The sequence below is a fragment of the Boleophthalmus pectinirostris genome, unplaced genomic scaffold (assembly GCF_026225935.1).
Source record: "Boleophthalmus pectinirostris isolate CB_2022bp ecotype Guang Dong unplaced genomic scaffold, ASM2622593v1 HiC_scaffold_9, whole genome shotgun sequence".
Classification (NCBI taxonomy): domain Eukaryota; kingdom Metazoa; phylum Chordata; class Actinopteri; order Gobiiformes; family Gobiidae; genus Boleophthalmus; species Boleophthalmus pectinirostris.
In genome coordinates this window covers 24,217,229-24,240,175 of record NW_026571541.1, presented here as the reverse complement: position 1 = coordinate 24,240,175, position 22,947 = coordinate 24,217,229, and the positions used below count along the sequence as shown (strand labels likewise).

The following is a 22,947-nucleotide window of genomic DNA, read 5'->3' as shown; positions in this document are numbered from 1 at the left end:
CCTGAGTCTATTCCATGCAAACATCTGTGTTTGGAATCAGTCTCCAGACAATCTCCAGATGTTTGAGTACAGAGATTCAGTAACTAATATTAAACAATTTAGTTTCAGTGTAGGTCTGAAAACCTTTTCATCAAAGACATTATAACACAATAACCACAGCATCAGTTATTGTCATATCCTTCCATGGTTACTGTCCACTAGTGTGTGCTGCATGACTACAGTAAACAGTGTATAGTGCAGCCAGAAACGCACATAGTACAAACCTGTTTTCAGATGGGAATTATTGACAGAACCTGTAAATGATAAAAAGTGGTGTCCATTATAGCTTAAATGCATAATACTTACATTTAGAAGCAATAAAATAAGATACGCATTCGTAATAATGTGCATATATTTTAAATAGAAATAATGAAATGCGATATTTTAAACTTTTTGTGACTAAGTTCAAGCATGACTTCAAGACATCCATATTAGCAAGCTAACATGAGCATGTAGCCTGCGCACTGACCACAGCTTTTACTGTTGCATAACACTAATAAGCAACACCACTAAGAGTTAAAGCCCTTTAAAACTCCTACCATCGCAGAGGCAGGGACTTTGAAGAGTGGAGCAGTAGTCTGTAGTCCTGTTCTCCTGCCCAGAGCCGTGCGGAGGGGCGCTGATGTGACGCGGCAGTGGGGCTGGCTCTCCTCCGCTCTGCCTCAGTGCTCTGCCTGCAATCACACACGGATATGATAAACCAGCGCTGAACGCACCGAGACTCGGCTCTCACCATGGCGGAAGAAGACGACGCCAAGATACGGATTTTACAGAGTCTGCGGGGGAAAATCTGTAAGTGTATGAGGCAGGTCACTGGCCTGTGGGGTGGACGGGTGTGGAGAGCGGGAGTGCAGGCAGCTGAGAGGGGCGCGGCGGCGGTGTGCTGTGGAGGCACCCGTTCTTCTGGTCGGGCTGCTGCTGCTCTAGTGAACGTCAGGTTAGCCTAGCGTGCTAACTCCCGCTAGCGTGTTGTGAATGGCTTCATTCATCGTGCAGGGTCAGCCACAGCCTGTTTTAATGCCTGGACGAGGATGTCCCTAAAATGCAACAAGGCTATACGTTTAGTCTTTAAAATAAATAAATCAGACCTTGTGGTGCTGCCTAGGCTTTACAATGATGAGCATCAGGCTAGCTAACAACACTATAGGCTTCTACTGTCATAACAATTCAATTACCAATGTCTCCACTCACTGAAGGCATCTGGAAATCAGAATAATGATAGAAAACACAGAATAGCATTCATTTATGTAAAGAGCAGTGTACATACCGTCGGCATTAGTTACATGCACATACACTCGTGTTTTAATGAAAAAATCCCCTTGTCATGTTTATATTTAAAATGGTAATAGGCCCATGTTATTATTGACTATATCATAAGAAATTTACCTTACAGAGATCCAGATCTATCTGCATTTTATTTTATGTAAGAGAAAATTACTAAAAGTGTTACATTAACTGCAACACAGTGAGTAACAGTGGTATAGCCAGTGATTTTTGACACCATTTGACAATAATCTCTCTTACATTGATTGAAAAATTTCTTTAGACAGTGTTAAGTTGAAAATCAAAGGTTAAATTCACAGTAATGAAGGGTCCATAAATAACACAAATGTTGTTATACTACTATGATTTAATGAGAAAGCTGTAAGCAGAACAAAATAGAGGAACTACCATGGCATGTAACTCACTGCAGTCTTACGAAACTCCACTCTTCCTCGTTCACACTTTGTCCTTTTCCTCTAGCCTACATTAATGAAGGTGCTATTCCATGTAAGATTTCTCCAGATTAAACAGTGAGGATATTGCAACAGGTAGCATATATATTTTTGATATTATATTTATGTTTTTATGGAAATATTATTGAAGATTTCTCCTGTTAATCCAAAGACAGCATACTGAGCTAAGTGTTGGTGTTTTCTAACGAGGATATGTTTCCAGAGACCAATTTAGCCCAGTGTATGCCTTGCTAATCCACAGGTCTAAATCTGTGACTCATTGTAAAGATGTCATCAGGACAGTGTTGATGTTTGAGGATTAACTTTTTAACCTTCTGAGCACTATTTTTGTTTACACTGCTCAGAGGTCCAAGGTGTAAAGGAGAATAGATCTTAATGCGAGTATAGCAGACTGAAGTGTGAATGGTGTGCTGTCATTTGTGAATCAGCGCTGGTCCATCATGGTTTTGCTGAGGAAGTGAATGTTTCATGTTTTAACCACATATGAGCAACAAGTCGATTCATGCGACATCCGCCCTGTTACCTGCCTTGATACCACTGACAATCTGTGCGAACCTTAGTAAGGAATTTTCAACAAGCAATCATACTCAAAATGTTTAAAAAAATAAAATAAAAATAAGACAAGAAGTTAAACACTTTACCTCATGGTGTTGAAAGTTGCATTTTATATAATTGTGTTTTATGTAATGACTTTATAATAAGTTAGAGACGACAGTAAAAACATGTCACCGGATGCTCTTATAAAGTGAATATAAAGTTATTAGCATATAATAGTCAATTTTAGTTTTACCTCAATGTACACATATCTCACATTTAACCCTTAATTTAAATAAATGGCTTTTGTCATTCCTGCTTTAGTTTCACCCTTACATTATTATCTTTGTAATACCTGACATATAATGTAAGACAAAGTCATGATCTAAAGATGAACTATATATTAGTTGTTATTAATATTATTTATATGTATGTATTATATGTCATGCTAAATTAGAATACTCTAGGTACATTGCTTTAGTACGCTGGCAATGATTAACTTTTTCTATTTCTTTCAATGTGACAGGTGAAGCTAAAAATCTGGCTCCAGTCTCTGGACCAAATCGTCAAAGGGATCTCTGTACATTCTGCACCATAAGCCTGGATCAGGAGGAGGTTTATCGCACAAAGGTCTTTGATAAAAGTGTCAGGTAAGAAGCAGAATATTTCCTATATTTTATTAGTTCACATAATCAGTATTGTAACACTTGCATTGCACTTTGGCAAGGAAGATGATTTGATTTTGAACCATATGTTGCTGTTTTTGAATGAATTAATCTTAAAAATAATACAAACATAGTTTAACTACCACAAATTAAATATATTTCACAACCTCGTTTTTGTTCCTAACCCACCTGTTGAGATTCACTACTGTGTACTGTACTTTGAAGGCATCTTCCATTAAATTTTGTATATTGAATTTATTGCTCAAGATCGGCATCTACACATATTTTTACATACAAACACACAAGTTAGTCATATAGCTGCTTGTAAGTGCTATGTACAACTGGCCGCTGGGGCTGAACACAGATATGGTCCATTTGAAGCAGAGCCCATTTGAGTTTCCTATCTGCACCATTGCACAGCTTATTGTAAACACTGGTCTGTGTTCTGGTGGCATTTCACAACAGGCTTTTTCTCCCGATGTCGGAGCTGTTCAAAAGGGTTTTACATTCTCAGAGGAAGTGTGTCCTCCCACGCTCTCCTCTGTGTCACTCGCACCTACCTGAGTCTCTACATGTTAGAACGCTCATTTTTGGTCAATGTTTTTCATTATTTCAAGTCTACCATTGCATTCAAGAAGGGTTGTGCAGTTAATTGAATATGATATGATTTAGCAACACTCCCAGACCCACATTTTGTTATGATCTGGAAAATGGCTATGTTTTATTTTTGAAGAAAAACTTAACCCAAGTAACCACAGCTCAAGCTTAGCAGTGTGTGGTTCTAAAATTTTAAAAAGAATGTACTATGAAATTAATAATTAAAGTTCAGAAATTTAAATTATTCGTATTTGTTGAGATATTACACTGTATGTTAGTTTTGTTTTTATCTGCTGTTTTTGCTGTTTGTTTTTTAATAATGTGAAGCATTTAGTTATTGAAGATTTACTTACTAATTTATAATATTGCACAAAACAACAATAGCAATATTATCAATTTTGCAGTATATCTCCCATCTCCCATGCAACCTTCATTGAGTTTTGGTTTGGCCAATAAGTAGCAAATTGACACACACGCAACTGTCCAGCATATTTTGTTGACTTATGCAAATTGGCCCTATTGGATAAATGCAAATGTGTAGAATCTGTTTTGCTTCTCTTTGCAAGACATTGTATGGTGTTACATCAACGTTAGACCTCTGTTTAGAGTCAGGAATATGTTCAAGAATGTATTTTACTGTGAGGGTAATGGACTGCGCTAACTTTGGAGATGGGAACTGTATCGTGCAAAAATGTAGGCATGAAAAAAATCTTCAATAGAATTTATTGCCTTGATTTAGTCATTTGTGCATGCTTTATGTAACCGGAATCTTTGGCCTATTTCTTTACCACTACAGAGGCTGAAGTTACCTGAACATGTGCAATCTTGTATACTATGTTTGGAGTCAACAATTTTGCAAAAAGGACTTTATTTTACTGTGAGCGTAATGCGTACTTATGCCATCTTTTGTTTTGAGGTGTTTGCCCCTTTGCCTCATTTAAAATATTGACAGTTTAAGTAAGAATATTGTCTTTTTGCACCCCTTTGGAACTTGAATGCATCCTGTCAGTTTGGCCTGGCAGCTGTATGCATTCATTTAGTTGTTTCATACCAAAAGGCAATACCAAGGTTAATTTTGGTACATAACTAAGGTTTATAATTGTTTTCCTTCTCTTCTTTTTTACATTTTCACCTAAGCAATATTTTGGTCTAATGTTTGTACTTGTAAGAGTCTGAAGTTACCCGAACATGTGCAATCTTGTATACTATATTTGGAGTCGACAATCTTTCAAAAAGGACTGTATTTTACTGCGTACTTAGTCATTGTTTTGTTTTGAGGTGTATTATACATTCAGGCCTGGGATTTCAATTGTGAAAAAGGGATTACATTGAAACCTAATTTAATTTAATAATGTTTGCAACTTTATGTAATTTAAAATAATGACACTTTAAGTAAGAGTATCGTCTTTTTGCACCCTTTTGAAACTTGGATGCATCCCGTCACTTGGACCTGGATAATTGTTTTCTTTTCTTCTTTTTACATTTTCATCTAAACAGTATTTCTGTCTAGTGTTCTGCGCTTGTAAGAGTCAGAAGTTACCTTGACATATGCATTGTAATCCCGTGCAAAAGCCTAAACCCCGGTCAGTCTGTTTGGGACAGGTGGTTCAGAGCATGTTGTGCTTAGCCCACAGAGTCAGATGAGTACAGTCCGGTGGAGAGCCAGAGCCTGGAGGTGCTGGACTTGGCAGGACTCTGGGGCACAGACGTTTGGCCTTCTCACATGAGCCAGTTTACACACAGAGCACAGACCAGACACATGTAGCTTTCTCCCTATTACAGGAAATGTTTCATTCTAGAAGAAATGTGCATTACGTATAAACAAATCTTGCAATTGATTTTTAAAGTATAGAAAATCGTAAAATAGTAAAATGTCTGTTTCTTTTTTTTTTTTTTTTTTTTTTACTTAGTCTGCTTTATTATTGTGAAAGAAACTAAATTACAAGCCGATAATTTAAAAAAAGTTGAGGAACAGACTAATAAAATTCCTGTCCATTTTTTTTAACAAAATGCAGTTATCTTTGGTTTAAATGTTTTCAGTTGTAAATTTACATATCTGCAGGAACAATGAGTCCAGTCGTGCTGAGTCAGAAGAGCACCCTGTGTCCACCTTCTGTTCAGCTCAGATCCACCTGCTTCACCGCACACAGCGCCATATGAGCAAAGAGAATCCCCTTTACTTTACACCAAGCACATTGCCCTGACATAACTTCAGCCCACAGCTACAGCCATTCATTTCAGTTCCAATCTGGAGGAAATGTTTGACTAAACCAGCAGATGAAGCAGCTGAAATTTTTCTCTTGAAAGTTGTGTTTTCTGTCAAGGAGATTATGACTGCAATTAACAATTATTACTAGTCAACGATAATTTAATATAATTTTATCTATATATTTTTTGCTAATAAAACAGTTATTTGAGATTTTGTAAAAAGGTTGAAATTTTGTGATATAAAAGAAGAATAAATAGAGATATAGGAAATGTATCATTGATAAAAATCCAGTGTAGTTTTTTTTTACATTTTCATTGAGTAATGCTTCTGTTTTTGTTATTAAAAGGTCTTCTGGCATGTGTTTTAGAGTCTGTATAGTCCAGATGAGATAAGGATTGTCAGAATATGATTAAGATTATTTTAATAGTCAAACAGTTATGATTATTTCTATTAATCAGTGCACTCCTGGTCTGTGTGTGAGGTAGCTAAATAATTTGCAATGTGGTAAAAATATTTACTTCAGTTGTCAGGATGGTTTTCAGCTGATGACAGATTTATTTATTGATTTGGAATAATCCATGTATTTAAGCTTCTTTATCTCTAATGTGAAATAGTTGTACCCAAAGGCAGTGAGAGCAACATATACACTAATGTTAAAAAGTTAGTTCATGTTCTACAGTAAAACATTTACCTCCAAACAAGGAAATATTTGGCTGAATCATGGTCTCTAGTTATGCTGTTGTATTTATTTTAAACTTATCCATCTGTCATACTCATCTGGGCATGTTCTTGTTTTGCAGCCCTTTCTATGGAGAAGATTTTTACTTTGAAATCCCACGGCCATTTCAGTGTTTATCCTTCTACGTATATGCCAAAAGCGTTTTTCAAAGGGAACTCCCAATTGGTAAGTTACATTATAAATGATCTACTGCGCTGTATGTATTTCAGAGTGTTCAGGTAATAGTAGATATTCTTGTTTTAGGCAAAGTGTCAATACGAAAGGATGACCTGTGTAAATACACCGGGAAAGAAGACTGGTTCAGCCTACAGCCAGTCGACCCCAACTCAGAAGTCCAGGTAAAAGAAAGTCCTTTTTAGATTTGTAGTAGTTGTATTATTAGTTTATTTTATTCAGTCATGTACTTAGATTGTTGCAAACATTTCACATAAAACTTGGATTCATTTAGTGGTTTATATGTCTCTTCTCTCAAATGTTTATGCTTCTGGACATGTTTAGAATATACTTAGAAAAAGGAAAATTGACTAAAAACATGAGTGTTATTGCAATGCTAATCTGAAAAAATTACAATCAGATGTTTTAGAATTGTTCATCCCTAAACTAGATTACACAGGAAATTCACATGCATTATCTCACAAATGCTTGATGAGACGATTATTCTCTTGACCACATGTTTTTCAAGTTGATTAAGAACTTTGAATTGTACAATAGGTGGAAATTATGGCCTTCGCTGAAAAATGTTAACTGCAATTTAGATCAGTTTTAGTTAAAAATTGACTTGTGTGCTGGTGGAAAATACAACGCCACTTGTGAGTAACTGTAGCTAACGTGTTGACTCCCAAAAGCCCACGCCTGACTATTCTTGGTGCTCTGTTCCACGGATTCACTCACAAGGAGAGACTTTTAGATCCGACTTTCTGTTTAGAGCTACAAATAACGATTAGTTTAGCAATCAACTAGTCACCAATACATTTTTTGATTAATAGATTAGTCAAACTGTTGTTTCTATTGTACAGTGAGATTTTTAAAATACATTATCAGTCAAATAAAGACTGAAATATGGTGACTGGAGACTTCTAAAGAGAATCTTAAATATGTTAAATATAAATTGTATAGTTGATTTTTTTGACTAGGCATGGCACAATATTCAAATTTGATGTCACAATTATCACAGTTAAAATAATCGCAATTAACGATTATATCACGATAATTATTAAAGTTGCTGACAGTTTAAAAATGTTGTGCATAAGATTAATTATAATTTTAATAATGTTTAAACAACTGTTCGAGAATTGTACTTTGTTATGAGTGAAAACAACAATGATCTAGAAGAAAACATCAAGGATAAGTGGCTTTTTCTACACATTCTGGTGATATAATGGCGATAATTTTTGTTACTGATTATCATGATTATTTAAAATGTCCCATGGATAATTATTGTTTACCCTTTTTATCACGATATTATTGTTTATTGTCACATCCCTATTTTTGACATTTTGATTAAATAAGTTCCTTACGTTTGAGAGTCTGTACAGTCCAGCAACAATAGAGTAACAATGAAATATAATTAGGCTTATTTTTATATAATCAGCTATTCATGATTAATAGATCAATCATGTTCAGGTTTTTTGACTGTCCCGTTTAAAAGGTTTTTGGCACGTGCTGCTAAACAGGTGACCCAACAGGTGAAGCGTAATCAGGCCACGATAGTACAAAGCAGTTAGTCTTATGTGGGCTTAAGAGCCTATCTACGTGCATTAGAAAGAACCACGGTGTTCACCAAATGCCAAGCTGCAGAGACAAGGCGCAGTGTGTGGGTGCTCCCTCTCTATTTCTCTCTCACACTCTCTTTATCTCACTCACATTCTCTCTCGTTCTCTCTCTCTTTTCCTGATATTTCTCACTCTGACACTTCCGATGTCCGGCCCTTACCACATCCGAAAAACACAGATCTTTAAAAATGATCAACAAATCTTACATCCTCTGGCATCCTTTTCTCACGCATCAGTATCCAGGTTGTTTTTTTGTTTTTTTGGTTTTTTTTTTACAACCTACAAAAACTTTAAGCTACCATTCAATGAGTAACTTTAGGCCCATTGAAATTCCATGACCCAGGAATTTTAACATCAAGTCCCTCTGTCTCCTTGTGTCTGACAGGGTAAAGTTCATCTGGAAATGAGGCTGGATGAAGTTATCACAGAAAATGGCTCATTGTGTCAACATTTACGAGTCAGGTGAGTGGTACAGTGTCCATTTGAAAAGATACAAGGTGGTGGGAGACTGGTATTGAGAGCAAATATAGCAATACAGACTGTTTTGAGCAGCTGATCACACTATGCAATGCACAAATCTTTGAAAATTAAGTTTAAAAATTGTGTGAACTAAAAAATCAAAAGGTTCTGTATTTTTGGATACCCTTCTCCATGGTACAATATTATCATAAATTGGAGTATTGACCACTTTTGCCAATAAATACTACTAAACTGTGCTCTCTCTGTGGTAGCATTTCCATTCAATTTAATGGTGAATTAGAGAAAAGTTTTGCCGCTAAAATGTGATATAAAGAAGGTTGATTTGTGTAAAATGTTGAGCGTTCATCAGCACCAGCACATCAACAATGCACCAATTCTCTGGGAGACTTTAAAATGGCTTTGTAATCTATTAAATATCACCAAGTTCCAGCTGGTTTTCATTGGTGATTTTTAGTTCCCATGACGTGCTCAGACTTGCCCGTTTCTTTTGTTCACATGAATTTTATTTAAATACATTTGCATCATACAGTAGCGTCCAAAACCAGGCCTTCGCAACCAGGTCAAACATTTCAGCGTGCCTGTTGCTTTAAGATGCTTAGTTCTTTCACCTAACAATCTTCACCCTTATCTGTTTAACACACTGTAAGTACAACTGCGTGTGACATATGCTGGTTTCCCATTGACACAGTGCGCAGGGTAGTGAGGAGGAAGTGATGGCATGAGAGCAGGAAGTGGGAGCTTCTCAGTGTGGCCTCTGCGGTTTGTGCTGCCGTCACTCACAGTAGCCAACTGTTTGCTCAAACTGTCACCTGCTGTTTATCATGTACAGAGCTGATAAACCACTTATTTATTTATTTACAAAACAGGGACAGTGTATTCATTTCCATTTTCTTCTAATAACAAAAAATCGCAAAAAGCTTGTTTACTTGGCTAACGATAGGACTTTCGCCTTCATCAAAGGTCGACCTCTGTTTGTAAATTTTTTGCCCTTTTTTGTCTTATTGAAATTAAATTTCTTTTTGAACTAATATTCAAAAAGAAAACATATGGAGTTTTCTAAATATAGGGACAGTACATATTAATGAACATATGTTTCACGTGCAAATAATATGCTAAATTACTTCCTAAAGCCGTGGCAGGTGATAATTATGATTGCACAGGATTAAGGTATCTTTATCTTTATGTCTCCTGAAAAAATTCAGGTCACACAGAATGGATTCTTGTGAGTTTTAACGCATGTTATAATGTTGTTGCCTCATCAAAACGTATTCATAGTTGTGTTTTGTTTCATCTATCTGTTAATGCAAGGAACGTCTGTCTGTGTTTCCTCCTGTTGGTTTGTTTGTTTGTCTGTTCCACGCATGTTTTTGATGAGGATACAACGTTATAACATAATTCAGAAAATACCGTAATATGGGCACTTTAACATACATGACAACAGGATCAGAATTTACTTTACTTTTATTAGGATCAAAATGGGAGCAATCCACCACAGCACACTCATGAAGGGTCAGGCAAAGGAAGAATCAATTCACAATCAATATGACAAATCATCAGCCTCTATCATAAATTGTTTTTGAATTTATAAACATAATCAGCTTTTCTTTTTTTTTTTCTTGTGCTACAACAGTGCTTATAAAGTCCTAATAAAGAAATAAGGATGTATATATTGCACCTCTCTCCTAAATGACCCAGAAAGTATTTATACTACAAAGCATAACAGGGCATTTTTGCAGATGGTTTACTATGTGTGGTGGGAAAAACAGGTTGACTTGTGGGATTTGGGGAATATTGTCATGACAGTGTGTAAGGTATAACACAAACATCCTGAGAGGCGTGTGCCGTGTGTCTTTGACCTCACGCGGAGATGGGCTCACCCCCTCTGCGCACCCGCTGACTACTGCTAACACCCACATCCTGTTATGGGTGCAGACACTGTGTTTGTTGTCATGTGCAACAACAAAGGCAGTGGCCCCTGTGTGGGTCCCTGTGTGACCCCAGCAAACAGGTGCTTCACTTAAGAGACACTGGAAGGTTATTCTTAGAGACACATTTGTAGTATAATTGTGGTTGTCTTGTCACTTATTGTAATGAATGCCTAAAAAAGTACAGTGATTCTTTTTGCTGAATAGACTTGGACTTAGACAAGCTTTATTGATCCATAAGGGAAATCACACAGTAGCTCACATGTCACATTATATTACGATAACAAAGAGAAAAAATATAAATGGTAATAATAAGATCTAGACAAGTAGCAAAAAAAAGCAAGAGACTGGTGTCAAATAAGGTATAATTATAGAATAGAAAAAAATGTAATAATAATTGAATTGCACCTTTATTACCTTAAAACAAGTTTAAACTGTTTAAGTAAATTGAATAATTTTGTTTCAGTTAAAGTTACACTATGTATGTTATCTGGTGGAGGGTCTGTCACCTGCTTGTCTCATGAAAATGTTATGTGTTTGCCACAGCATGTTAAAAACGCATCTTATCTTTTATTTATTCTGATTAAAGGCTCTTTGTTGCCAAAAAACGTTTAACGGAGTCACCTGCTTGTCTCCACCCAGAACAGTGGCTTTTAAGGCTTTGGTCGACTCAAGAACTTTTTGGTGACTAAAGACATGTCCTGCCAATCGATTAGTCAACTACTGAGGGGGTGTGGCAAAAGCTCTTAAAACTTTTCAGTGTCTATGATATTGCCATGTAATTGCACATGAGTTCATCCAAAAACAAATATTTAAACAGGCACATACTTGGAAACAGTGTATTTATATGCAAAAAGAGAAATTAAACTCATGATTCACTCCCAAATCTTAGGCTAGCTCCCTTCATGCCTTCTCGTTTCTGTTGTTCTCACTCTGCCATATGACCCTCTTTTCAGTTCCTCTAGTCATATATTTTGCATTATAAGGTAATTAGTGGAAAATGTATTCAAATGTATGTATCTCTTGTATGTTTCCAGAAAAATAGAGTGCCAAGGCCTGCCATTGATAAGTGGGCAGAACTGTGACCCGTATGCAACAGTGTCACTTGTTGGACCAGCCAGGTAAGTGCTGTTTACCACACAAATAAGACTGTCATTCAACTGTCTATTAATGCTGTTTTTGAGTTGCATCAAATATTTGCTTTTTGATTTTCTGTTAGGTCTGACCAGAAGAAAACAAAAGTTAAGAAGAAAACAAGCAATCCTCAATTTGAAGAGACCTTTTTATTTGAGGTAAGCGATTGCAGTATCATATTATATGACATGCTTGCATTTACATGACAATATTCTGTGGGTTTTCTAATAGGTCACAAGATCGAGCAGCTACTCAAAGAAGTCCCATTTCCAGGTGGAAGAGGAGGACATTGAGAAACTAGAAATTAAGTGAGTATATATTGCTTGCTTTTCTCACAACCGTCTCAAGTGAGGTTGGAGAATTATGGTAAACAAATAAAATGTTTTAATTATGTGAAATGTGTACTATAGTGTGTGGTTTACTATTTTTAAATTAAAGAACCGGAAATGAATTTGAGAAAGTCAATTTGGATATGGAGTTTCTGACTACTGGTAGAGAGAGCCTTCGTTTCTGGTTAAGGATAAGTGGGGCTCCCATCACAGTGGACTCATAGCTCTCTGGGTAAGGCTAGTCTTATTCCAAGGTAATGTCCCATGCATGGTTTTTGAGGCGTGAATTTGAGGTGGTGTCATTGCAAGGACAGTATATTCCAATAAATACACACACCAAGCAGGTAAGCATAATAAGTACACTTTGTGATTTGAGTTGTGTGATTTTGTGATGAACTCTTGAGTACATCCAGCATTTTCACTGTTTTCAGAGCTTGAGCTGATGGTGACTGTGCATGCAGACACATTTATATACAAATTTATGCTCTCTTTTTTCAGAGTGGAATTGTGGAACAATGAGAATCTGGCTCAGGATGTGTTTTTGGGAGAGACGCGGGTTCCTGTGAAGATCCTGCAAAATGACCACATCCACAAAGCCTGGTAAATAATATGGTTCAAATAAGTACAGTTCACAAACAGCTCTTTTTAAAGGTGCACTATCCTGTTTTTACATGGTTTATGCAACATTGTAATCAGTCACCTCTGCTAAATACTTCTGTTATACGAGTTAGTTCAGTTTGAGCTGCTTAATCCTAAATACACTTCAAATATAATTGTTTGGATGTGTTTCAGTTGGAGTTGGCAGCATTAGTAACAGGTGATTTGAAAATCCTCACTGATCTTTGAATGTTCAGCAGTTTGCAGTGTGGGTGTCACCTAGCTTTGCGTCAGCGTAGGCGATGTGGGATTATGCTAGATAGCAATCTGTCAGTACATGAGGGCTGAAAGTCAAGTGCGTGGGTGGCGTTTTGCATGGTGGCAGTACCTGCTGTCCTGTGTTTATGATAGAAACCTTCAGCGTCACAAACAAAGAGGACTTTATTAAAAAGGAGGACAGGTAATGTGTCCACAGCAGACATGGCTGTGTCACCAGCACTGAGCGCTATCAGCAGCTTAAGGACAAACAAGCAGCTCAAACTGTGTGTTTTTGTGGGGATGTGCTCCACCTGTTGGTCTTTATGTGCCATATCAAGCCTGATGTAACAGAATTATTACTGTTTTTCATTTCTATATTACAAGTTTATTTTATGCTTAATAATTGATCACATACTGTAGTTTTATAACATGCATCAGTGGGACCAAAATTATTAAATTAAATCATACAATCAGTGTTATTTTAAGTTGTTAAACATAAAATGCATGTTTGTCACTATCAGAGTGAGAACAAACAAAAGGTGCAGAAAAAAATCAAATGCAAAAAATCAAATGCAGAAGAAAAGCAAATAAATATGTCAAAACATCCAAGTAACTTAAAAAGAAAATATGAAATGCAATATGTAATGTCTTATAATTTGTGTAGTGTACCTTGCATGTTGAATAACACAACTGGAACATGTCATTTCTAAATAATCAAACCACTTTCTTGGTCCCAAAGGTATTTACTTCAGCCAAAAGGGAACGGCAACAAGTCTAAGTCCGATGATTTGGGATCATTGCGTTTGAGACTGACCTACATAGAAGACACAGTGCTGCCCTCTGCCTGTTATACTCCGCTCTGCAACCTGCTGCTCAAATCCCCTGATGTGAAGGTACATGCTTACCCCTGCACTAAAATCTAAAAGTATTTAGAGAACACCCTTGAAGAATGAACTTTAAGTATATGACATCCTAAAGATTAGTAGTATGAGATTCCCTTCTCCTTCTACTTGTCTGTTTTGTATCATATGATGTACTCATCTCGGCTTATGTGTATGGTCAGCCCATCTCGGCGTCAGTGGCACATATTCTGGGGGAGATCTGTCGAGAGCGTTATGAGGCAGTGCTGCCCATGGTCCGCCTTCTACTCTACCACAGTCGCTTTGTGCCTTTTGTGTCGGCTGTGGCTGCTCTGGAGCTGGACAACACTCAGTGAGTTCTTCAGTACACACATTATACACGACAATAGTGAGGGCTGCTCTGCTCTGTTTGATAATACAAGTGTCTGTGGAGATTCTCGGTTGCCAACTGCATACACTAATGATTAATCCATATTTCAATCTTCTTGAAGTTGCCTTGTCATACTCAAGAGGAAATCACAATGTTAGTGAAGACAAGTGGAAATTTTGAGAATTATTGGGCTGGTTTATCATTACATAGAGGAGATATTGTATCTCAATGAGACTGTAATCATTATTAATGCTATCATTTTTTAATAGTGTTCAGTATTTTGATTATTTTCCAAATGACAAAGAACTCATTTAATCATCTCTCCTGTATTTATTTTTTAGGGAGGCAAACACTATTTTCCGTGGCAACTCTTTAGCAACGCGGTGTATTGACGACATGATGAAGATTGTGGGAAAGAACTACCTGGCAGTTACCTTGAAGCCGGTGATAGACGAGGTGAAGACGCACAGAAATGTTTGAATGTTTTTGTACATCTGATATTGTGGGCCATATTTGAATCACTTTACATGTCAGCAGCTGATGAGGGTTTGCTCTAATTCATTAGATCTGTGAATCCAATAAAACCTGTGAGATCGACCCGGTGCGACTCAAAGAAGGGGATAATGTCGAGGCCAACAAGGTAGAGCATCTTTGACTTTGTTGTTGAGCAGTCTGCGAGGGAATTAGTTCATTAACAGTATGGTGCTGTTTTGTGTCAGGACAACCTCCAGGGTTATGTTCAGAAGGTCTTCTCCTCCATCACCCAGTCCAGCGCCAACTGCCCCCCTCTCATGTGTGACGTCTTCAGGTCTCTCCGACATCTGGCCTGCAAACGATTCCCAGGTAGATATTTTCTTTGCATTAGTCATATTCTATATTTTTTGAGCATAAAGAATTGTTACGCAGACTTTGGAAAATGAGTATGTGTATGTGTATCCTGATGTTTAAAGAATGTGAGGAATTGGTGGAAACAGAGCTGTCGTGGAAGGTGTTTTTGAGGCCTTAAAAACTATTGTATTGTGTAAAAAAGCTTGAATTGAATAAAACAAAACTGAACTTTTCACAATTCTGATCAGAGCTTTTCAATATCTAAATGAATGCAAATTTCCATAATTACAGCTGTCAGTATACAAATCATCCAGAAGGTGGAGATAGAACTTCAATATCAGTCTTTGAACAACCAGCTGTTTTTCCATACACAGATTAGATAATTTACTGTTCTTTTATTAATTATCAAATGTATTTATCAGATTCAAAAACAGCAGAGACCTGGAGCTGCTGGTATCCATATATCCAACGGTTCTCATGAAAAAGGGCACAGTTCATTGAGAGAAAACAAATAATATGCAAAATATTTAAAAACCTTTATTTGAAGATAATAAGATATTCATCAGACATAAAATATTAAGTATTAGTCCTATATATTTGATTTTTTTGTCCAAATTAATCAATATAATATTATTCAGATGACCTTTAGTCCTTCTCTCCACAGCCGACCCACACGTGCAGTACTCGGCTGTGAGCAGCTTTGTGTTCCTGCGCTTTTTTGCTGTTGCTGTACTTTCGCCTCACTCCTTTCAACTCCGCTCCCACCACCCTGTGAGTATATGCCCACATTGTCCCCACAAAGCCCCCACAAAGCTCTCACATTTCACTAAAGAGAGTCTAATGTATGTTTGATTCTAGGACCCAGATATCTCACGGACACTCACTCTCATCTCTAAAACCATCCAGACTCTGGGCAGCTGGGGCAGTTTATCTAAAAAACTGGTAATTTTTTTTTTCCTACTAATACATTTTCAAAAAGAAGCTACATTCAGTTTTTTTATAGATTTCAAAGCCAAAAATTCAAATTGTGATTTTATATTAATTTCCTTATCCCCGATTTCAGTCTAGCTTCAAAGAAACATATATGTATGACTTCTACAAATCATTCCAAGAAGAGAAGTGCATTGAAAAGGTTAAAAAGGTAAACATCTGTTTGTTTAAATGTCATGAAACTGTGTATGCGTTTGGTTAATTTTATCCATGTTTATCTGTCCAGTTTCTTGATGAGATTTCATCAAATGTCAATAAGGAATTCAGCGGGGTGGAGGATGCCCTGATTCTCAAAGAGGGGTGAGTTTGATAAAATAGTGCAACTGATTGAATTAAGCAAATTAGTATATTTCGATCATTGTTCTAAATGCTGTAAATCCTTTACAGAGAAGTTCAGAAGCGTGCCCAAGGAAGAAAACGTCTTGGCAAGAAAAACTTTAAAAAGAGATGGCTTCGACTCACCAACAGAGAACTGTCTTATCATAAACATAAAGGTGAGATGTGGCCTTTCCCTCGGGGGCTTTATTTATCCTTTTGTCAGCCTAAAGGTGCACTTAAAGGTGCACTGTGTAACTTTATATTGGGGCTCTGCCACTTGCTTTCAGAAGGTACCTTCAAAAATGTGCATTCTTACTCCTGAGCAGCCTGGATTCTCAACAATCTTATTGGTCACTGAAACCTGCTTGTCTCCAGGGTGGTGGACACTGCACCAGAAAAGTTTCATAGTGCTCCTTTAAGTTTAATCATTTTAAATTTGCTGCAAATCAAGGTTGAGAATGTGTTTTGTTTTCCAGGGTATGTTTAAGGGTGAATTGTTTTCTTGAAATGCTCAATTTAATATTAAAGCATGTTTCTGCAGAGGTGCAGACAAAATGTACTTGTTTCTTAGAGTAGTTCAGTTGATAAATGTAAGTTACGTTCAATGTAAGATACATTCATTTATTGGGAGTAATTGGTCTCATTCTGATGTGTCATGAAATATTGCAGATATAGATGAATTAAACCTGCAGCTCGGGGCTCAGCTCAGGCCAGGGTGTTATTGTTGGAGTGGTTCTGATGCAAACTTGTGCTTTCAGGGAAAGAGGCCCTCTGCACCATAAGTGTCAAAAACATCCAGGCTGTGGAGAAACTGGATGAAAGTGCCTTTAACCGCAAAAATGTAAGTCCTGTCCCCATAGACCCCCATCATCAGTCTGTATGGTTTTCTGTCACGTATGCACCAAGTGAAAACAAACCCAGTGTGGTCGGGCTGTTCTGGTGCTCTGGTCAGTAAAGCGATAAAGATCTTTGTGCTGCACAAAACATCTAATAGTGTCAATAATATCTTATTTGGATTTAAGAGTAAAGTCTTACACATTTTTGTATAACTGGCTACAATAGCCCTTGGACATATTGTAGTGTGTTTGAGTCTGTGTCAGACTGATGTTTTGTGTGTGTCAGATGTTTCAGGTGGTGCACTCAGAGAAGCCCTTATACGTACAAGCAGGAAACTGTGTAGAGGCCAGTGAGTGGCTGGAGGTGCTGGGCCAGGTGAGCCGCTGTAACCAGGGCCGTCTGGAGAGTTTTCACCCATCCACCTTCAGCGGGGGAGTGTGGCAGTGCTGCAGGAGCCAGAACAGCAGTGCACCAGGCTGCAGGCCATGCACCACGTGAGTGTCAAACAGGAGGAGGGAGACTCACACAAGACGATTTTACACTAATCAATACCAATACTATAATAATAATAAGAAGAAGAATTACAGAATTAAATAATTACAAATTCTAAATGTAAAGCAACTTAATGAATTTAATAATGTGGTGTATTTCAAAATGTATTTTGTATGTCCTGTAGTACAATGCTGGCTAACCTGCAGCTGGACATTGACTGTGATCGAGAAACAGAGAGGATCTTCTCTCTTCTGTCCTTAAATGACACCAAGCTACACAACATGGAGGGTGAGTACTCCAAGGTCAGTGTTTGTGTGTGCTGTGTAGCTGTTGTAATTCTTTGTGTGTTAGTCTGTCAGTGCAGTTTGTCTTCTCCACTCCTCACTTCTCTACCTCAGTGTTCTTTGAGAACAAGATGGTTATATCTTGTGTGTGTTTTGTTGCAGATGCTTGTGCCGCCTTGGCGGTGTACCAGGGCCCTCAGCGGGAGCAGGATGAATACTCCAAATTCACCATTCAGGAACCCAAAGAGACCTTTCAGACACTCAAACAGCTGCGCAACGTGATGGAAGAGCTGCAGCGCCAGCACAACCTGCGGGGGGACACCACAGCGCAGTACGGCAGTCTGTAAGTCTGCAGCCCACATCCTCATGACACAAACACACAGCACCAGAGCACATTCTAATGAGAGTTTTTTGTTCCAGGGACAATCCAATCGTAGGGAAGACCTCATAAGTGACAGTGAGAGTGTGCAGTGTATAACCTGCACTACAGTGAAGTCCAGTGGACCTGGAGTGGACCACAGAGCCACAGGTCCTGAACTGTGGAAACACGACCAAGAGTCAAATGTGAAGAAGCCTGTGGCGCACAGGACCCGGAGGCACAGAAGGGTTTCTCCCCATTTTGAATCATGGGCACATTACAGGGGAGTCTATGTTGAAATTATTTATATCATATCATCAATGCCCTTTTTCATATCCAAAGCTGTGTGAAGAAGGCATCATTAGATGGTGTGTGAATAGGCTGCTAATTTTTTTATTCATCCACTTTTATATAAATACCTGTGATCATTTAAATGAGTCCTATAAGGATAATGGTCTATTCAGAGACAAGATGGGCCATCTACTTTTGACCCTTACAATCTTTCTGCCCATAGTGTCTTTACCTTTCCAATGAATGTATATATTTCATCTTTAGATACACTTACTTTTCCAGTTTTTACGGTGAGTAGATCAGACCAATCTGCCTTACTTTGATGGATGTTTTTCTCACATTAAATGCTGAGGGAATAATGCAAAAGCACTTTAAATATTTGGAGCTTTCCAAATAGACATGACTAGATACTTAGTATCAGCTACCCCTTCGATCAGTTCCATGATCTCCAGTACGTGTTGTTCATTCAGTAATATGACATTTATTGCCTGTAGATATAAAGATATTTTTCTTGACCAAAGAAAATTTCATAGATTTGACTTGAAAAGGAAAAAAGAATTAATGTATTTTCATGACAGATGTTTTAAAATGGACAAGTCTTTATCTGTGTATGTGTGTGTTTAACATATCATTTATTTGAAGTTGGATGTCTTCAGAGAGAGAAAGAGAGAGAGAGAGAGAGAGAGAGAGAGAACTCATGGCTGTGGTGTCTTTGTCATTCTTTGGCTGCTTCTCAATTCTCTTTCCACACTTCCTTCTCCTTGATTCCTCTCCTCGATCCTCCATTTTTCAACTGTCAATCAAATGTGTCATATTAAGTGGTGTCCCAAAGAAAACCACAGACTGAAGGAGTAAACCTGAGGATGGCTTCAGGCGCAGACATCACATAAAAGAATCAAACTTTATTGGACTCAGTGAGGAGTTTATATCCTCTCTCCTCCCTGTGTCTCCTCTGTGGGCGGGACTTCCTCACCCATTTCCTGCAGAATGGAGGAGAGAGGAATCAAGGGGAAGGAAGTGAGGAAAGAGAAAAGAGACACAGCCCATGTGGTACTGCATTAAACACATGCTAGGGCCTAAAGTGACAAGTGACGGTGCTAAAATGAGCGTTATGAGTCACCTAATAACAGCCAACTAACATAAAACATATTACTGTTTTAGCCATTAACAATGCCAATACTGTTTTAACTCCTTGCTCTGTACTGCCAGAACCAACCAATTCATTCATTTTGATTATAATTTTAAGAAGAAAACACCAGCACATGTTTAATATACAGTACCTGAGTGTAGTTTTGTCAAATTTATTCACATCCAGCATTCACCATCAAACTGAATGTTTTTGACCATATCATTTTCCCTATTGCCTATATACGAACAATGAAGTGTTAATACAAGACATACAAGACTTGAATACTCTTTGACATATGATGGACCAGTCGATATTGTTAAGGGGGTCTTTGCCCTCCTGTTTATGTGTTTTATTTAACTGTTTTTATCAATGATGTGTAATGCCACTGTTTTGACATTTGTCTTTGTCTCCACTATTTTAACATTCTGCAAAACCAATCACTCCAGAAAAAAATTATATTTTTCAACCACATTAGACCAGTTTCAGTTGCTAAAAATATTGAAAGTGAATCAAATTGGGCAATTTATGTATTTTGGCGAATCAAAATTGGAGCATTTCTTCAGAAGAGTAGCTACAGTGCGGTACATGAGTTTAGATCATGACGTTTTTTGACAGTCATGCCAAAAAACTCTCAAATCAAGCATCAAGTATTATTCAGTTCTTCAAGTTGTTTTTTCCAACTTGAACTTTTCTGGCGACAATTCCCAAAACCACTCCAGCAGCAGCATTTTAATCCTGTTTACAGACATCACATTACACCAGACAAGCAGTCATTCTCAGTGCCAGTTCAATGAAGATTTATTCTTAATCAGTTTTCTTTTTAAGGGAACATTCTGCCTCCTGTACACAATAATCACAAAAAATTTTATCGTTTTAAAGCTAAATTTGACAACGTTTAATTTTTGGTACATGAGGTGCGTTTAAAACTGTACTTTTATGAACAAATCTAAGGGAAGATCTAAACATGCTTTAACTTATCTGGAAAATAAGCTGTCTGTGCAATCATCCCATTGCCAATATACTTCAAAACATTTCAATTTTGTATGTTTTTACTGTTGTTTTTATGTCGGAATATGTAAGGAATCCTCAAAACTCCATAAAGTGTGTGTTTTTTATGTTTTGTTTTCCACTTGTTTGTCACTTTTGTCCAGTTAACAATAAACCAGTTGCCAGTCAAGCTTGAGTCATGATTTCATGATGTCACAAAATTAAATAAAATGTTAAACTGGGAGAGTCAATGGGGGGGATACACACACCGCGAATTGAACCCTCTTCCTGTTCATTTATATTAGAGGAGGGCCTATGTGAGGCTTAATTTCTGTCGACAGGCCAATTTTAAACATACAGGAAGTGCCCAGATAACCCAGTTAAATACAGTAAACTGTAGATTAAATCATTTTAATGCGGTTTCATTTAAAGGTGCACAATGGAACTTTTCAGGTTTCCCATAATGTTCCACATTAAGCATTAAGCTTCAGTCTTCCATTTATTCAGATAGAGGTGTTTTTACCAGATGTGGGGTCAAGTCGTTGTTTTGCAACTCTCAAGTAAGTCTCAAGTCTTTGACCTCAAGTCCGAGTTAAGTCCAAAGTCAAAGACAGGCAAGTCCAAGTCTCGAGTCACTGGCCCATAAGTCCAAGTCAAGTCCAAGTCGTTTGCTTTGAGCTTCAAGTCATTTCAAGACTTTAAGCCAAAGGACCAAATATAGCTTTGTTTTTTACAATTTATATAATTTTTAGACTAAATTGTTCTTTAAAAGTGTTTATATAAAAGTTATAGAAATACAAATTTTTCCTTTTTAATTTTTAAGAGTGCAAATTATTACGGTCAGAACAGAAAGAGTTCAGATTTAAGACTGCTTAATAAATTAATATTTTGTCAACTAGTCTAATAATCAAGTCTTTCCAAGTCACAGAGCTCAAGTCAAGTCTCAAGTCACTGACCTTCAAGTCCAAGTCTAGTTCCAAGTCTTGGTCCATTTTATCAAGTCAAGTCTCAAGTCCTAAAAATAGTGACTCAAGTCTGACTCAAGTCCAAGTCATGACTCGCAAGTCCCCACTTCTGTTTTTTACTGCTCAAAAAAGCAGGAAAAACATGTATAGTAAATGTCAGTAAGGTTTCCTCTCCAAAGAGTTGGCAGATCTCATTGTCCTCATGGAGGTACACCCATTTAATGCCATACCATGAAACATTCCAGACATGCAGAAAAGCTGGTGGCAACAGAGAAACCAAGATTAAAAGTCCATGGGTCAAAATATGAATTACTCTGCATAACACTGACTGTATATCGTCTGTATAAATCATTAAACTTTTATTAATAGCCTATAGGAATAAATGAAAATTGTGGAGTCTGCAATACCATCAGAGCACAACAAAAACTTACAACCTGAGTGTCAATATTCAGAAAGTGTTGTACGATGATCATTTCTGAGCCTTCAGCGCAATTATTGGCAAGAATCTATATTATAGTGCAGTGTTTTTTCTGCTCGGGATTCAGACTTGCAGTGTAAGGTTCTTTTATTTGATTGCAGTTTCCAGTTTTGGTGTCGTGTGCAGCCTCCTGAATATGCTCCTGACACTATTAAGGATATTACAGTTTAATAGGAAGATTTATACCACAACCTGATGTCTTTATGGAAACAGAAAGTTGGATCACTCAAATGAAAAATGTGAACCAAAACCCACAATTCCAACAGGTTGAACTTAAGGAAATGAATGTAATTTATATGCATCAAATGTACATCTAATGGAAACTCACATATGAAGTGTGCGTATACTGATCACGTGGTTTTATTTCATGGTTTTGCTGGAGTTTTGAGCCCTCTTGCAGCGGTCTGGACATGTCACAGGCGTCATAATAAGTGTAGAACCACAAACATGTAGTATTTTTCATCTACTCACTGTGCAGCCTCGGACCCTTCCTTTTAAACCACACATCTCAGAGTGTTTACCTTGATATCTGTAGAGAATTGCATCAGAAAGTATTATCATTTGATCAAAGCACACTGTTCATTTTCCTTGGACTTCAACCATCAATTTACATCAATTTCTTCACATAAATAATTCATACATTTATATAAATTTGTTTTAAGCCAGATACCCTTATGAATATGAAACACAAAACATTTTAGACTGCAAAAAAAGAATAGAATAACCAGTACAAACCACTGTCTATT

At 37.3% G+C, this 22,947-nt stretch overlaps 1 protein-coding gene across 2 annotated transcripts; it reads left to right on the top strand.

Annotated features, from left to right (window-relative positions):
• Positions 1-578: 578 nt before the first annotated feature.
• Positions 579-20,948, top strand: rasa2 (RAS p21 protein activator 2). Of its 2 annotated transcripts, none has more exons than XR_008633792.1 (24): positions 579-831; positions 2,836-2,959; positions 6,581-6,684; positions 6,763-6,857; positions 8,677-8,753; positions 11,734-11,817; positions 11,916-11,988; positions 12,062-12,138; positions 12,658-12,759; positions 13,754-13,907; positions 14,078-14,226; positions 14,586-14,700; positions 14,810-14,884; positions 14,964-15,087; positions 15,737-15,843; positions 15,931-16,014; positions 16,136-16,213; positions 16,289-16,362; positions 16,450-16,556; positions 17,139-17,221; positions 17,503-17,711; positions 17,894-18,011; positions 18,156-18,336; positions 18,414-20,948. XR_008633792.1 is itself a non-coding variant. In XM_055167014.1 (24 exons), the coding sequence occupies exons 1-24, from the start codon at positions 774-776 to the stop codon at positions 18,442-18,444; spliced, it is 2,469 nt and encodes an 822-aa protein (XP_055022989.1). In that variant the 5' UTR covers positions 580-773; the 3' UTR covers positions 18,445-20,948. The 2 variants fall into 2 exon arrangements, 1 of the variants encoding a protein (XP_055022989.1); XM_055167014.1 differs by having other exon boundaries at positions 580-831; positions 17,894-17,997.
• The last annotated feature ends 1,999 nt before the right edge of the window (positions 20,949-22,947 follow it).

Excerpts from the sequence above, each read along its gene's own strand:
- rasa2 (XM_055167014.1), top strand. The coding sequence starts at position 774 with ATGGCGGAAGAAGACGACGCCAAGATACGGATTTTACAGAGTCTGCGG. Across the intron at positions 8,754-11,733 it reads TGTCAACATTTACGAGTCAG|AAAAATAGAGTGCCAAGGCC; the intron begins GTGAGTGGTACA and ends GTATGTTTCCAG. Across the intron at positions 17,712-17,893 it reads GGCTGCAGGCCATGCACCAC|TACAATGCTGGCTAACCTGC; the intron begins GTGAGTGTCAAA and ends TATGTCCTGTAG.